This window comes from Idiotropiscis lumnitzeri, chromosome 6 (assembly GCF_059441095.1).
Source record: "Idiotropiscis lumnitzeri isolate Australia: NSW breed Sydney's pygmy pipehorse chromosome 6, RoL_Ilum_1.0, whole genome shotgun sequence".
NCBI lineage: Eukaryota > Metazoa > Chordata > Actinopteri > Syngnathiformes > Syngnathidae > Idiotropiscis > Idiotropiscis lumnitzeri.
The window spans coordinates 22,420,926-22,437,047 of NC_142396.1; the positions used below are offsets into that span (position 1 = coordinate 22,420,926).

The 16,122-nt window shown below is 40.9% G+C and overlaps 2 protein-coding genes across 3 annotated transcripts in view; one reads left to right on the plus strand and one right to left on the minus strand.

The window, feature by feature from the left end:
• Nucleotides 1-16,122, plus strand: part of cdk10 (cyclin dependent kinase 10) — a 108,792-nt gene that overhangs the window by 3,228 nt on the left and 89,442 nt on the right. For both annotated transcript variants that reach the window (XM_088298440.1, XM_088298439.1), the window contains one exon: nucleotides 2,213-2,294. In XM_088298440.1, coding sequence (XP_088154566.1) covers nucleotides 2,213-2,294 — 82 coding nt within the window. The remainder of the gene's footprint in view (nucleotides 1-2,212; nucleotides 2,295-16,122) is intronic.
• Nucleotides 10,881-16,122, minus strand: part of LOC148335911 (uncharacterized) — a 39,462-nt gene continuing 34,220 nt past the window's right edge. The window contains exon 3 of the mRNA XM_088298442.1: nucleotides 10,881-14,201. Coding sequence (XP_088154568.1) covers nucleotides 13,631-14,201 — 571 coding nt within the window. The 3' untranslated portion in view covers nucleotides 10,881-13,630. The remainder of the gene's footprint in view (nucleotides 14,202-16,122) is intronic.

The following is a 16,122-nucleotide window of genomic DNA, read 5'->3' on the forward strand; positions in this document are numbered from 1 at the left end:
AATGAAGAATGCCACCTTTCATTTCACTGTCATGATCCGTGCCTGTCATGCCGCGTGTGTTTTTGTTTTTTCAGCTGTGTGGGCGTTCCTCCAGCGATCGTCTCGCGCCATGCCGTCAGCTGCTGCGAGACGCGCTGATTACACTCACTATATAATCCACCTACACTGACTACCTGGCGTCGGATTGTTATCCTACTTGCTCATGCTCCCGTACTTCGATCGTTATCTTGTTCAAGTGTTTCTTGTTGTCGCGTTTTTCTTTCATTTCGTTATCAGCTACAGCTCGGCTCGTTTTCTGTTCTCTTTTTCTGTCGATGATTGGTCTCCTCTTATCCTTCCGTGTTAAGCAATCTTTGTTAGTCATTCCTTGCCTTTTGCAAGCGTTTTTCGTTCTATAGTTATTCCCTTTTCCTGGTGCGAGTGTTCCACCTGCGCTTTACGTTCTTTCCGCCGATAGATTGGTATTATATATATCATAGCCGATAGACCCTCATAGTCCTAGATTGTAAATGGATACTGACTATATTGTGATTATAATAAATATCTTTGTATCACCACCTTTTTTCCTGTGTCTGCGTTTGGAGAGTCCTGCTCAATCCTCCAGCTCTGCTGGAGGATCATAACATTCACTGGGCACACCGGACGGCGTACCAGCAGGTAAAAGTCGAAGTATTTAAATAAATACAAAAAGAAGTAATTGAATGAATACAAAAATAATGGCTGGGGAATAAAAAAAATAAGTTTTAAGAATAATCTGTTTTTTTTTTTGTTATAACATGAATTTCACTCTCTCTCTCTCTACCCATATATATATATATATAAATATATATATATATTTTTTTTTAAGCCTTTTTGAAGGTGCGCCGCTACTTTGCGGATTTTCAGTTTTCGCGGGTGGTCTCGGTCCCCATTAACCGCGATAACCGGGGTATTACTGTATATATATATATATATATATATATATATATATATATATGTATATATGTGTGTGTGTATATATATGTGTATATGTATATAGATATATATATATTATGTGTGTACATATATACGTATATACAGTGAACCCTCGGTTATCGCGGTTAATGGGGACCGAGACCACCCGCGAAAACTGAAAATCCGCGAAGTAGCGGCGCACCTTCAAAAATGCTTAAAAAATATATATATGTATATATATATATATATATATATATATATATATATGTATATGTATATACCTGTATATACCTGTCTCTTCCTCCTCAGCAGGCGGGATATCGGGTCTTGCTCCGCGAGCTGGAGCATGGAGTGGTAACAGCTGAGTGCATGTATACACGATGGGTCTGTAGCTCCGAGTTACGCCTCCGGACATGGTTGCGCAAAAAATAGCCACCAATAGCAGCAAAACTACCGCAAATTGGATGTCCATTGCTGTGATGAGGTAAAATAAATAAACAAGTTAAAACAAGGTAAAGACACATGAAAAAGGCTCAATGTGAGCCGGAAACTGTACGGAACTAAAATAAGGTATTGTACCATCGTTGGGAGGCTGAAGCACTCCCAGACTGCTTTGCAGCACTTGGGATATGAATGGCATGAGAGATACGTTTTGTGTTAATTGTGTTTCTTTGTTCCTCATTTTGGTTGTTTCATTGTTTGCTATCATTCTATTCACGTGATGTTGGGTGATAGTTTTGGTTAAGATGTAACAATCGTGACCATACATGCTGTGTTGATTTGTGTCTTCCATCCTTGCTTCGTCTTACTTTTTTCAAAAAACTCTCCTCCTCTGACCACCGTCCAAAAATGGACATCCGTCCAGGTCCCTGAGAAGAATTGCCTCCCTCTGATCATTTCCCCACAAATTCTGGTTAAATTCTGAATGCACAACTTAAATCGAGACATTTGACTTTTTATTCCACAGTATTTGTCATGAAATACATTTACAAGTATTACACACCATTTAATCTGCATGGAAACCAAACACAGAAATGAACTTAAATTAAACACACATCATTACTGACATACCGCGGTATACAATTAACTGAGCCTCAGCTATGAATGTGGTTGAGTTGGGATGTAGTCAAATCTGTACACTTGGTCAGGCACATCTGTAAGTTCATAGGGTTAACAGTAAAATGAAATGCATCAGTTATGAAGTTTTAAATAATACCACCTCAAGTGTCACTCCTTCCTTAAAATGTTTTTGTCTTAATTTTTGGTGTCTTATGTGCAGTCTGTTTCTGGTGATGAGCTACTGTGAGCAGGACCTGGCCAGTCTTTTAGAGAACATTCAGACACCATTCTCTGAAGCACAGGTAAGGAAGAACCTTATGTCAAACTTGATTTGTATTTAATAATTAATTACATTTTTTCAGTAAAACATTAAGTCACAGTGACTGAATTGGCTTGGTTCAGGCTAGCTTTCATCTAACTACTCTAGAAGCGGTTATATACAATACTATACTTGGGTGGGAGGAGCGATGAGCGAGTAGGACGCAGTCACCCGTAGCTCCTGCAGTTTTTTAATTAAAACTTCATTCTGTCAAAACCTTTTGTGAGATAAATCAAGAAAGCTACGGAATATCCGACCATCGCCCGTCTAAAAAAACCCAAAAAAGAAACGGGTAAAATGCCAAAGAAGACAAATACGAAGTCGGACCTCTCTGTCGAAGCAGGTTTGACCGACGCCTAGGCCTCAACTACAAACGCTGTCCTAGCAGAGGCCGCCCGGAAAGCGGATAACAATGAGAGACTGGAGGCTATAGCGTCGCTTCGCTCAGAGCTAACGCTTGTTAAGTCCGAGATCTGTCAGAAAATTGAGACAGAGATATCGGAGGTCACGATTACCTTGAGAAAAGAGATAGCAGCCCTGAAAGCCAAAAATGACACAGCGATCCTCACATTAAATACCCAGATGGACTTTCAAAATCAAACTGTGAAAAAGCTAGCAGACTGGGCTAGCGGCACTTCGGACACCATCGGGGAAGACAAAGTGAGGAAACTCTCCGGGCATGTCGTATTTCTCTCAGAAAAATGTCTAGACCTGTGTCAGGGATGTTGCAGAATCAGAAATCCCTTTATTGTCATTGTATTCAAGTGTGCAACAAGATTAGATTAGATTAGATTTCTATCAAAACAAACCTGAACAAATGAATCAACCAGACAAGATCGTCTTTGTCACTCGCGAGGAGCAGCCCCCTAAGCTTCAACTCAGAGGAAAAGCTGTTGCTTCCTGCTCCCGGACACCCTGAACTGGTTGCCAGCCAATTGCAGGGCACACTGAGACAAACAACTATCCGCGCTCACACGCATACCTAGGGGCAATTTAGAGTGTCCAATCGACATGCATGTTTTTGGAATGTGGGAGGAAACCGGAGTACCTGGAGGAAACCCACGCAGGCACGGGAAGAACATGCAAACTCCACACAGGATGGCCACGCCCGATGCTGTCTCTCACTGTGAGGCCATCGTGCTAACCAGTCGGGCCACCGTGCCGCTGTTGTTGTTTAGTTTATATTTTTTATGGGTGTTAGTTGATATATGGGACATACGCGTGAAAATATGGTAATATTTATGTCACATCAAGCTGGGACTTCCTAATCTGTTTGATAAAGGTATAAAATGTGAAGAACCTGCTCATTTCTATATTATTATATTATATTTATTATATTATTATTTTATGATTATTTCTATTTTCTTTGACTGCAATATCTTTCTTCTCTCCTTTTTTTTAATACTCACACTGGGCGCACCGCACTACGAGGCGCAAGCTAGCTCGCGCATGCTAGCTCGCGCATGCTAGCTCGCGCATGCTAGCTCGCGCATGCTAGCTCGCGCATGCTAGCTCGCGCATGCTTGCTTGCCAGTACTCACCCGAATAAGGCATCGCCTCGGACCAATGAGAGATGTCATGGCATCACGTCTACTCGACAACGTAGGGGACGGACTTCACTGGTCACCACACTCCTTAGAGTCACAGTTTCAAATCAAAAACAAAAAAACTCAGCATTCAAGCAAACAATGAAACAAAGAAATAAGATTAACACAAAACATGTATCTCTCATGCCATTTATATCCCCCAAAGAAATAAAAATAACACAAAAGGATTATAGCTATCGCTTCTTGGGAGCCACTCAGCCTCAGCCAATTACAGCAATGGCTTCTTGGGAGCCACGCAGCCTCAGCCAATCACATGGCTGTTTAGAGAGATGTTCGTGGTGTGCTTTGGGTTTTTATTAATTTTTTTATATTTTTGCAGTCTGATGTCTAAACCTGTGACGTTTCTTGCTTGCAATAACATGAATGATAAGACGGCCTACGACATTGTGGACAGCTGCCCTTTTGTCCAGCTTTCTCCTACACCAGCACAACACCGTATTCACATAATGCATTTGTCACAGTCTATTCGAAGCATAGATTTGGCCAGCAGGGTGTGCTCACATGCACTCATAATACCCCAATGGGGAAAAGGGTCAATGGTCGAGAGAGATGCTCAGTCCATATAATAGGCGTGTCGCAATGTGCTCGGAGATGCTTATTTGGACAAATCATCAACTCAACGAAGGATGCCATCAAATGCCTATAATTTTTTAAATACATATATAAAAAAGACAAATCTAGTGGAGGTATGGAGAATTTTAAATTTGACAGGCCGGGAGGACTCATACCACTCTTACTGTAATGGTTGAGTTCAGTGATTCTCAAATAGTGGGGCGCGCCCCCCTGTGCGATGCTGAGGGGGACGCGTGGGACCCTGGGGAGCATGTTTTTTTGCATAGTTTTGGGACCAAAAAAGGCGATCTCGGGCAACGCGAGTTTGAGCTCGTCAAAGCTGTTTGTGCCCCTAGTTCACACAGTACTGGTTTAAAAAAGTGTCGCCCTGTCACGCAGTACTGATTAAAAAAAGCGTTGCCCCGTCGCTCGTTGACCCGGAAGTGATTTCTTTCGCCGCTATTTAAATGCACCGCACCAAGCTATCTTGCGCCGTAGCAGAACGGACTTTATTTGAACTATATGTGAGTCCGCGCACAGCAGAAGCAACAAGCTACGTGATGGCAAATAAACGACTTTGTAAACAAGTAGCGTTCTAAACGAGGAGGCGAGCAAGGCGGCACTAAGCGAGCTAATCGCTAACAAGAATTGCTTCAATGTATGCTCGACTTTTAACAGAAATCTGACTCGAACCGCGTTTGGGTGGAGACCCAGCAGCTATGAACAGAAATGTTGTATTGCAACAATTACGTATCTAATCAAAATAAGACGACCGCTACGTTAGCAATTTAGCAGACGCTCTCAAGCTAGAACACGGAAATGGATGACGTCATCACAACGAAGACGTTCGATGTCAAACGTATTGTAAACCTAAAAAAAATACGTGTAGTAAACATTAAAACTGTTGCTTTATGTTATTCATATAGATTTTTTGTTTAAAATCCCCCTGGCTCTTTTTGTCTTTTCTATATTATGTACGTATTAATAACTGTTTGGTTTGTTCATGTTAATAAAGTTAAAAAAACAATACAAAAACGTATCGTAAATATTTATCATCTCATCAATAATTGTGCAACAATACTGAGTTTCGAGATCCTCACAATAGTCATTCTCAAAATTATATATTTTTTTCTCAATTTAGCTTTGTTAAGGGATATTTTATTACAATCTAACATTAATATACAAAGAACATGTACATTAGTACGAAATGTAAAAAAAAAAGAATTGGTGGGGGGGGCGCGAATTGTTTTCTTGTTGATAGGGGGGGGCGTGACAGGAAATAATTGAGAACCACTGGTTTAGTTGGTGCAATGATATGATTGCCTCAAGTTATGTTGAGTTTTGCACCCTCGAGTGGTGAAATATGTGCATCAGCTCGAGTTTGGATGAAGTCACTGTTCAATGCAGAAGAATAACACGTACCCAATGTCGTCTTGTCCCACGTAAGGCTGTAAGTGACCATTCCTGATAAAATGCCTTATTTCTCCAATCTGCCGTGTTATCAAGCAAGTTACATGTGTTTGTGAAAGCAGATGTTGTTAAATCCATGTTTAAAACGAGTCGTTTCTGACGTTAGGCTAATTGTGTTCGCTTACTTAAGTTGTCCTAATTCAGAATGTATGTCCTATAAGGTAATTTTGACGCTCCAAACAACTTAAATACACTCTTTCGGTTGTCATCATTTGTATTTTATTTCTTACATTTTGAGATAGATATTTGCTAGTGTAGCCAGAAAACCATTTGAGATATTTGATACGCTGATTTGATTGAAGAATATATTGTATTTTGTTTATTGCAGCTTCACAAACAAATCATCAAGAGATTAATAAAGGCCATATAAACGTCTCGTCTGTTAGCTTTCTGTCTAGCTGGATAGAGCAGTCATACAGTCATCTAGTGAGGACAGAACACTTGAGTTCATAATATATACTAGAATAGATTATTTTCTGTTCGATGGTAGACTTCTGCCTGGTGTGGATACAGTTAAGTAGGGTTGCACGATTTTGAAAAAAAAAACAAAAAAAAAAAACCTAATTGCGATTATTCAGACCGATATTGCGATTACGATTTGATTTGCGTTTTTGTATTTTACGTATAAAATGCATTAAAATGCTACTGTTATCCGTTTCTGCTTTGACTTGCTTTATTTTATACACTCTTCAACTTTTCCTTTACAACCTGTGTGTTTGGTAGCTGTGGTCGTTCCTCCCTGAAAGGTAAGGGCATCTCGTAGTGACCATTCCTTTTTCTGTATAATGTTCTCTTTTAGCTTTGACAAGAACTTTAGGTCATCTTGAGAGATGGGATTATCTCCCTTTGCTCTTTCTGAGAAGTCAGACTCGAGGACTTTGATCATTTCTGTAGCTGTCACTTCTTTAACTTTAAGTCTGTTGACGAAGTGCACTTCTGTGCGGAAGCTGGTAGAAGACTCCACATTTGGTGTCTCTTGTCTCACCTCCATATGATGACTTGTTCCAATGGCATCTCCGTAGTCCACATAGGGACTTCCACTTCCCACAATGCTCCATCCTAAATCTGTACGTTGTGCATAGGGCTGGTTTACTTTGCCAGATACAACTTCTCTAGGTAGAAGTGCTTGTGAGCAGTTGTGTCCAATCAGCAGGCCTACTTCACAGTCCAGCAGAGGTGCAATCTTTTGCTGAAGGTGTTCTATGTGGGACCAGAGTTTTGCATTCTCGTTTGTGGGGATGTGGTCTCGGTTTGCTGGGATAAACTCCCTAGTATACGATGGTGGTAGGGAGATTTTCTTTTTTGAGTAGTAGCCACGGACTTGCAAGTTGTTCACCTTTTGTGCATTTACTGTCGAAGTTGTCGTCATTGTGGTGATCTTGAGCTTTATCTGGTCTTTACTGGCTTTCAATTTGTTAGCAACTTCACTGAGAATAAAGGTTGAATCGCTCTGAGAATCTAGCAGCACCAGGACTTCTTCTGCTGGGCAGGTTGTAGATGAGAGCCAGACTGGAATTATTGCAGTGGTAATTTTGCCAATCTCACCAACAATAGCTCTATGTGTGATAGCAACTGTGGTTGTTCTTTCAGAAGGTGTACATTTAGGTTCCTCTTGACTTTTCTTCTCTTTGGCTTGTGTTAGCTTTGTGTCCCTCTTCGCTCTGTCCTCGTGAAGGCAAGTAGGGTGCCACTCGTGGCACACATCACACTCGCTTCTATTGCTACATTTCTTGGAATGGTGGCCCGGGTTGAGACAACCAATACACAACTTATTTTCTTTGACGAAGCTTATTTTTTCTTGAACCTCCTCCTTTATGAACTTTCTACACTTGGGCAAGGTGTGTCCATTTTTCTTACAAAAGACAAATGCAATTACTTCCTTTTCATCTACGCTTGAAGCCAGAACCTTTGCTCCCACCGTCGTGTTCCATTTTCCTCTTGGATTCTCAACTTCACCTTGCTTGATTGACATTAGAGAGGTAATTGGATGACAGACAATCTTAACTTCTTTCTTTAGGAATGCAACAAACTGACTGAAGGAGGGAAAATGTCCATTTTGTCTTCCATTTCCACCGATATACGATTCCACCGAGCCATCAACCAGTCCGGCAATTTAGAGAGAATTTTCCTGTTCTCGTTGCAGTCGTTTAAAATTTCCAGAGCCTTTATGTGGGTAATTGCGGCCTCACAACTGCGAAGAAAATCTGTAAAGCTTCTGAGCTTGACGCTTTCCTTAGGTCCTATCTTGGGCCATGAGTGGAGCTTTTCCCTGTATGACTGTGCAATCGTGAAAGGGTTTCCATATCTCTCGTCTAATAGCTCCCATGCTGCCACATAGGCGGATGTTGTGCCAAGTAGGAAATAGCCCTCGATTGCTTTCTTTGCATCTCCATCTACATATCGGCGGAGGTAGTAGAGCTTCTCATTTTCATTAATGCTCTTCTGTTCAATCAGCATTTTGAATGACAGTCTCCAGTTATTGTACATCAAGGGATCCCCTTTGAATACAACAGGTTCAGGAACTGGAATTCTGTTGGTACTCACTACACCTGCGATCACCTTGACAAGCTCTGCTGCACTTTCACTTGGGGAGGAAATCTGGGCCTTAGGTGCCGAGAGCACATATGGGGATTGAGGACTTGTGGGAGCAGGCACTTGTTTGACTGTTCTCAACTCACAACCCAGTATGTCTTTCTTCTCATCTTCAGTGACCTCCACTTGATCGTACACTTCTATTCTCGCCTGTGCTGCACTTAGACTTTTCATCGTCTCCAATTGCTGTATTTTATGCTTCCTTTCATCGAGTGATCTTTGAAGGGCTGCGTGTTCTGCTCTCATTTGAGCTTTGATTTTAGCTTCCTCTTCTTCTATTTGGATTCTTCGATTCAACTCATCAGCTTCTCTTTCCAAACGGCGCTTTACAGCTGCTGCTGCTGCTTGCTCAGCTACCTTATTCATTGCTTCCTCTTCCCGCCGTTGTATTTCTTGTTGCTCCTTTTCTTGTTCTTGAGCGACTTTGAGAACAGCATGGCTTGCAGCAGCATCAGCAGCAGCTTCTTGTCGTCTTTCAGCAGACCCATTTGTATGAAGTGAGGTCTTCTTAGAGCCAGAGAAGAGAGAACTAACACTAGAGTTGAACAGAGAACCTACTTCAGGCCATTTGTCGCGGGTTCCTTTTCGACCTCCTCCAAAACAAATGGCGTAGCCAGAATATGTGCAACAGTGATGTTTATTGTGCAGCCCTTCCAAAGTGTAACACAGTGAAAAGTCCCCCAAAAGTCCAAAACCCAAAAAGTGACAATATAGTAATTTACAAAAATATATATATTTACAAAACCACTGAATGGAGTTCAACCACAACTACCATATCAGCTACTTTACAAAATGCGTCACTGTCTCGCTCTCCAGTTCTACCTTCACTGCAGCACCTTCTCACTCTATCTCCCTTCTCTTTCCAAACAACTTACTTTATATAAGATTCGCCCCTCCCCTTGGGCATCAGCTGACATAATTGACGCACAAAACAAACATATTTAAGGAACGCGGAAGCTCCCCCGCTGTTTGGTCTTCCTCTATGTCGTGGCTGTTGTCTGCCGCGTCTCGTGACTGGTGAGTTGTTCAATTGAACATGCGCGCGTGTATGTGTGTATGCGTCCATGTATGCTTCCATTCATAATAAAACTACCAAGTGTGCACCCTCGGTCGCTCTATTAAAACTGTGACTGACGTGGTATTGAAGTGGTGCCAGGTGGGTGCGTATGTATTTCACGGGATGGAATTGAATGCATCAGTATGGGAATGTGCGGTGCATGCGTGTGCCCAATTGCGCTTCCGGGACCATGCTGTGTTGTGCTGTCCTTATTGACGGAGCTGCTCCGTCACACCATTCATCATCATCAAGTGCATATCCACCCAGTTGTCTTGAGGCTTGGTCAGAAATGAACTTGAATACTTGGACGCAGAGATCAACTCTCCGGCGAGTTTCCTGATCTGGCAGTGAGATTTGCCGTAGCTCGTCATATGCACGCTGTACATCTGCAGCACAACCACAACCAATGATGTGATTGAGCTCGTCCTCTGTTACTGGTTCTGTAACGTGTGCTAATTTCTTCTTGGCAAATTTCACACTGTGCCTCTATTTCTCAAATGTGAAATTGAAACTTTTGTTGAAAAGCCTTAATTTTCTCCTCTTGCATTGCTCTGCCTTTCTCAGTCAGAGTTCTGCTTCTTTCACTTTTTCTCAGCTTCTTTTCAGCAGTGTCTTCAACTTGCCTCCTTTCAGGCTGCTCTTGGGAGTCATCTTTGTCACTAGTAATGTCCCTTACAATCCTAGTAACCTGCTCACTTCGAACCTGACTATCACTGCCTTCTATGTCAGTAAGCTCTCCTTTTCTTGACATCTTGTCACAGACCTACACTTACTTGTGTGTTATATAAAAAATTGAAATTATTACTGATTACTGTGCTATAACTGAAATGTTTATATATATAAATATTTCCTTTTAAATGATCTTAAACCTCTACATCCAAAGTTAGCAAATACAATTATTGTTCAATTAAATTAATCTTGAAAGCTTGAAACACTTTGTTTATATGCAGATATGCAGTCTTACTTTAACTTGGAACTGACGCACATATTAAACAGTCAATATAATATTCCCAAACAATGTAAACCTTGTAAAATATTGATCCCTAGTGGTTATTTGTAATTATTATACAATCAACCCACACTTTACTCACACACTGACTAAATAGCACAATTACAAAAATCGCCCTTTCCTTGGATTAGTTTCTTAACAACGGTCCAAGCTGCTTGTGGCTTCTTCCTGTAAATGTAGCTCCCATGCATCCTTCTTGCTTGTGTGTGAAATGCGAATTGATCTTAGCGTTCACTTCTTGCCGTTGACGTGACGACGTCACCGTAGGTGGCCATCGTGCTGTTCGACGAGCGTTGAAGCAGTCTCCGGCGCCATCTTCTGTCCACTTGCGTTGGTGAAACAGTCGAGTTTTCACTGTAACTCCCTCCGCAGGCACGACAAACACAAATGGTTTTCTTTTGGATAACGGGTTTAATGAAGACGTCTTATTCCATCACACCGTGAAAACTGTACACAAATAAATAATACAATTGACAAGTTACATTCATAAAAACAACAAAGTAACTAATGTCACATACTGAAACAATATAGAAACGAAAAAATACCTCGTTGGCTGCTGCCGCAAAAGAGGGAATTGAAGGGTGAATTGTTGAGGTTATCACTTGTCCTCCTTGTCTCTATTCTTAATAAAGTTTGACTGAAGCGACTGCAGGGTCAAACCAGTTGATCGTCTATACACGTGCGGAGCCAAAACCGAGAAGTATTTAAAGGGAAACGGAAGGCAAGGGCGTGTCCTCCAAACAATGCGATACTATGTATATAATTAAATGCAAATACTAATATGTAAATTACTTAACTGCATACATTAACTATACATATAATTAATTATAAATAACTAACCAAGGAACAAATAAATTAAATCCATGCCCAATTATGGCTACATTTACAACCAGTCTCTCATTTCCTCGCTTACCACTGCAGCATATCCGCTGATCTCCTCCACCGCACTCTTCCTCACGCATGCGCACACACACCCACACGTCACACACAAGCTTGTCACAATGCTTTCAAAACTAGGATTGTGAGTCAGTTTAGTTTTTTTGATGCTGTTCATTTTTGCCAAATCCGCTGTAAGTCCAAATAATAGACGTACTGCCCGTCCATAGCACGAGCATCTCCCTCTCCTCATCTACGTGGCAGAAGTTACTTCCATTAAATCCACTTCGGTACACGGCAATCACAGAAAAAAACCGAGGTGCACGCGTCGTGTGTTATTGTCGGACTACGCTGACTGTAGGCACCGGAGCGCAGACTAACACGTGTTAGCCAACAACACTGATTGGCCCAGCGCCATTAAGACCTGAGCATCGACAATTCTGGTTGGCTAATTCATCTGTCACTCAAACGCCAAAGGTTGAGGGAGAGAGGAAAAACCATACAAAACCTCACTGTCTTGCAATTAGATAATTGCGTTACGTCAAACCTCGATGTCGATTTGATTTTGATTTATCGTGCAGCCCTTTAAGTTAAGTATCACAACATTATCATTTCTGACCACTGTACTGTTTCGATTTCACTGAGGCTGATTGAAGTGAAAAAAACAGATCTCGGAGGTTTGATCCACAGCTTCTAACAAGGAAAGAATTTTGTGAGTACTTGGAGGCTCAGATGAAACTGTTCTTTGAGACAAACGATAAAGAGGATGTTTCGCCTATCTTACTATGGGATACATTTAGAGCATATATAAGAGGTTGCGTTATTTCTTTTCAAGCCTCACAGAAGAAACTAAAAAACTTAGAACATGTGCAGTTAGAGGTGCAAATCCAACAATTAGAAGAGGAAAATAGCACTCAACCTGCTGTGGAAAAACATAATAAAATTGCAGGCCTCAAATATCAGCTTAATTGGGTACTTTCGGAAAAAATCTCTAAAGCCTTTACATTCACTAAACAGACCTATTTTCGATTTTGGGAATAAACCGCATAAACTGTTGGCAAGGCAACTGCGGAAAAGAGAAACTGATAGGACCATTTATAAAATAAAATCACAGTTCGGCTCTACTGTAACTTCACATAAGGTTATTAATGATACATTTTGTCAATTTTATAAAAAAATCTACACGTGTCAAGCTATTGCACCTGAGATTATGGAGCAGTTTCTAAGTATCTGTAAATTACCAACGTTGTCAGATTGGGACCGGATCTCACTAGAGTTGGAAATTCCAGAGGAAGAAATAAGAGAAACGATTAAGTCTTTAAGAAATGGCAAAAGCCTTGGGTCAGATGGAATATGCGACAAGTTCTACAAAAAATGTAGTAATATACTAGCACCGTATTTGCAGAGGATGTATATGAAGGCCTCTGAAGCTGGTACATTACCACCAACATTAAATGAAGCCATTATAATGCTCATTCCAAAGAAAGGGAATGATTTAGAGCAGGTAGCATCATATAGGCCAGTGTCATTACTTAATACCAATCAGAAAATCTTGACTAAACCTCTAGCACGGAGTCTCAACCTCCATATGGGAAAATTGATACACCCGGACCAGACAGGGTACATCCCAAACAGACACTACTCTCATAATTTTAGACGTGTTTTAAATATTATGCATTCCCCCAGATGACCTCAGGAAGACTTATTTATCCTGAGTTTAGATGCAATAAAAGCATTTGACTGCGTGGAATGGTCCTATCTATATGCAGTGCTGGAAAAATTTGAATTTGGAGTGAGATTTATTTCATGGATTAAATTGCTGTATAGAAATCCAAATGCACAACTTATTACTAATGAGACAATTTCAGATACTTTTAATTTGTATAGGGGTACCAGACACCGGTGTGCTCTTAGCCCCTTGCTGTTTGCACTGGTGTTTGAGCCATTGTCGGAGACAATTAGAGCAAACAGTGAGATACAGGGTTAGAATTAGAATTAGAATTAGAAATCCCTTTATTGTCATTGTACTCAAGAGTGCAATGAGATTAGAGAGCTCCCCTCTCCAGTGCAATACAACAATAATACAGACAAATATATAAATTAGATAAATAAGAGAGTGCAATGGAAAATAATACTGAAGGGTATATAAAAACACATCACGATGCTGTTCTGCAAGGTAAGGGTGGTCTCGTGTGTGTGTGAGAGTTCAGAATAGAGATGGCTCTCGGAAAGAAACTGTTTCTCAGTCTATTGGTCCTCGATTTGATGCATCTGTAGCGCCTGCCAGAGGGCATCAGGTCGAACTGGTGGGAGTTTGGGTGGGTATTGTCTTTGACGATGTTGAGAGCCCTGCTGAGGCACCGGGCGGTGTAGATGTCCGACAGTGAGGCGAGAGGGCAGCCAATAATCCTTTGCGCTGTTTTGACTGTCCTCTGGAGCCTCACTCTGGCCGCCTCAGTGCAGCCGCTGTACCAGGTGGAGACACAGTACGTCAACAGGCTCTCGATGGACGAGTGGTAGAAGGCCAGCAGCAGCTTCCTGCCCAGGTCGAATTTCCTGAGGACTCTCAGGAAGTGCCGACGCTGCTGGACATTCTTTACCACTGCTGTGGTGTTGTGAGTCCAAGAAAGGTCATCGGAGATCTGTACTCCCAGGAACTTGAACGTGTGGACCCTCTCCACACGCACGCCTTCGATGCAGAGGGGGGGCGGTACCGTCTTGTTCCTCCTGAGACAGATTATGAGACAGAATACACATCAAACAAAATATCCCTGTATGCGGATGATATATTGATGTACTTATCGAGGCCACAGGCCTCCATACCTGCCTTATTAGAGACAATGCAATTATTTAGCTCTTTCTCTGGATATCGGATAAATTGGGATAAAACTGAGATAATGTCTGTGCGCTGCAGTGACCCAGAGGTACTTGAGCATGTTCCCTTCAAACTGGTTTGGGAGAAATTCACATATTTAGGGTTGGAGATAACAAAGAAGAATAACTCTTTATTTGAAGCAAACTTTTTGGCTATGTTGGACAGGTTTAGACACAAAACACTTCAGATTTCTTTGATGGGTAGATTAAATGCAGTTAAGATGGTCTTTCCTCTGCAGTTACGATACCTCTTTCAAAATTTACCCATATACCTTACTAAAACATTTAAAAAAAAAATTAAACTCCATCATTCTAACATTCATTTGGAATTATAAAAAAATAATAGGATCAGAAAAGAGCATCTGGGCAAGGGAAAAAGAGGGGTGGACTGGCCCTCCCAGATTTTAGGTGCTATTATTGGGCGGCAAATATTCATTCTGTTTCCTTTTGGTTGGATGAGACAATTGTGCTGTCTAGCTGTTTGGACATGAAAAGGGAGGAGTGTCTTCCCTACTCGATCAAGATATTCTAATGTCTCACACTGGTCTTAAGAAAGCATACTACACTTGTAACCCAATTCTACACAGTTCCATACAGATCTGGAAACAAATAGCAAAACATTTTAAGATCAGGCCTCTATCCTTTACATTGCCATTCGTTGCGAACCCATCATTTATTCCTTCAGTTCTTGATGGTACCTTCAGTCAATGAAAATAATTTGGTCTGTATTGTGGATCTGTACATTCCAGGATCATTTGCCTCCCTTCAGAAGCTTCAGGAGAAATATGGATCGTCAAAAATGTACTTCTTTAGATTCCTCCAGATTTGGCACTTTGACTCATCTTGACAGTTTTGAAAATGCAGCACCTGATAAGCTTGATCAGTGCCCCAGAGACTGTATAACAGGAAGGTGTGCAATTTCATTTACATACAATCAATTACAAGGACTGAAACAAATTAACATGGATTACATAAAACAGGACTGGGTTATAGAGTTGGGAATAGTAATTTCTCAAGACATCTGGGATAAGTGTTTGAAATATGATAGCAGCTGCTCCCTCAATGCTTGATTCAGTTTAAAATCCTACATAGATCACATCATTCAAAGGTAAAGCTGCATAAAACTTTCCCAGAAGTTTCACCTGTGTGTGATAAATGTAAACAAGCAGAAACGGATTGAGCACATAGCTAGGTATTTTGCTCGAAATTAGAGGAGTTTTGGGTTGAAATATTTTCATGTTATTCTAAGATTTTTGGTCTCCAACTTACGTTAGATCCACTTCTGATCATACTGGCTACCTCAGAAACCTCTATACACCTAAAGGATGCAGAGCAACTGCTTCTGTCATATAGCCTTTTATGTGCAAAGAAACTAATTCTACTATGCTGGAAAAGGGCAAGTTGTACCAACTTTCAAAGCTTGGACATCACTTCTTACTGATTCGGTATGTTCTCAACGAAAGATTAGAAGAATTTGAGAAGATTTGGAGACAGATGCTTTAATTCTTGGTGAGAATAGATGTGTAAAACACTGTGTAGTTGTCATATCTATTGACACCGAGAAGCACTACTCTGGGGTGGGGTGGGATAGGAGGAGGTTTTTTGTTACATGTATTCATTTTTCCTTATAGAGAATTTTGTTATTATTATTATTATCATTATTATCATTATCTTTATCATTATTATTAATATTATTATTATCAATATTATTATTATTATTATTAGTTATTATTATTATTTAGTTATGTCCCCGGTTTGTTTTTTGGTTGGATTC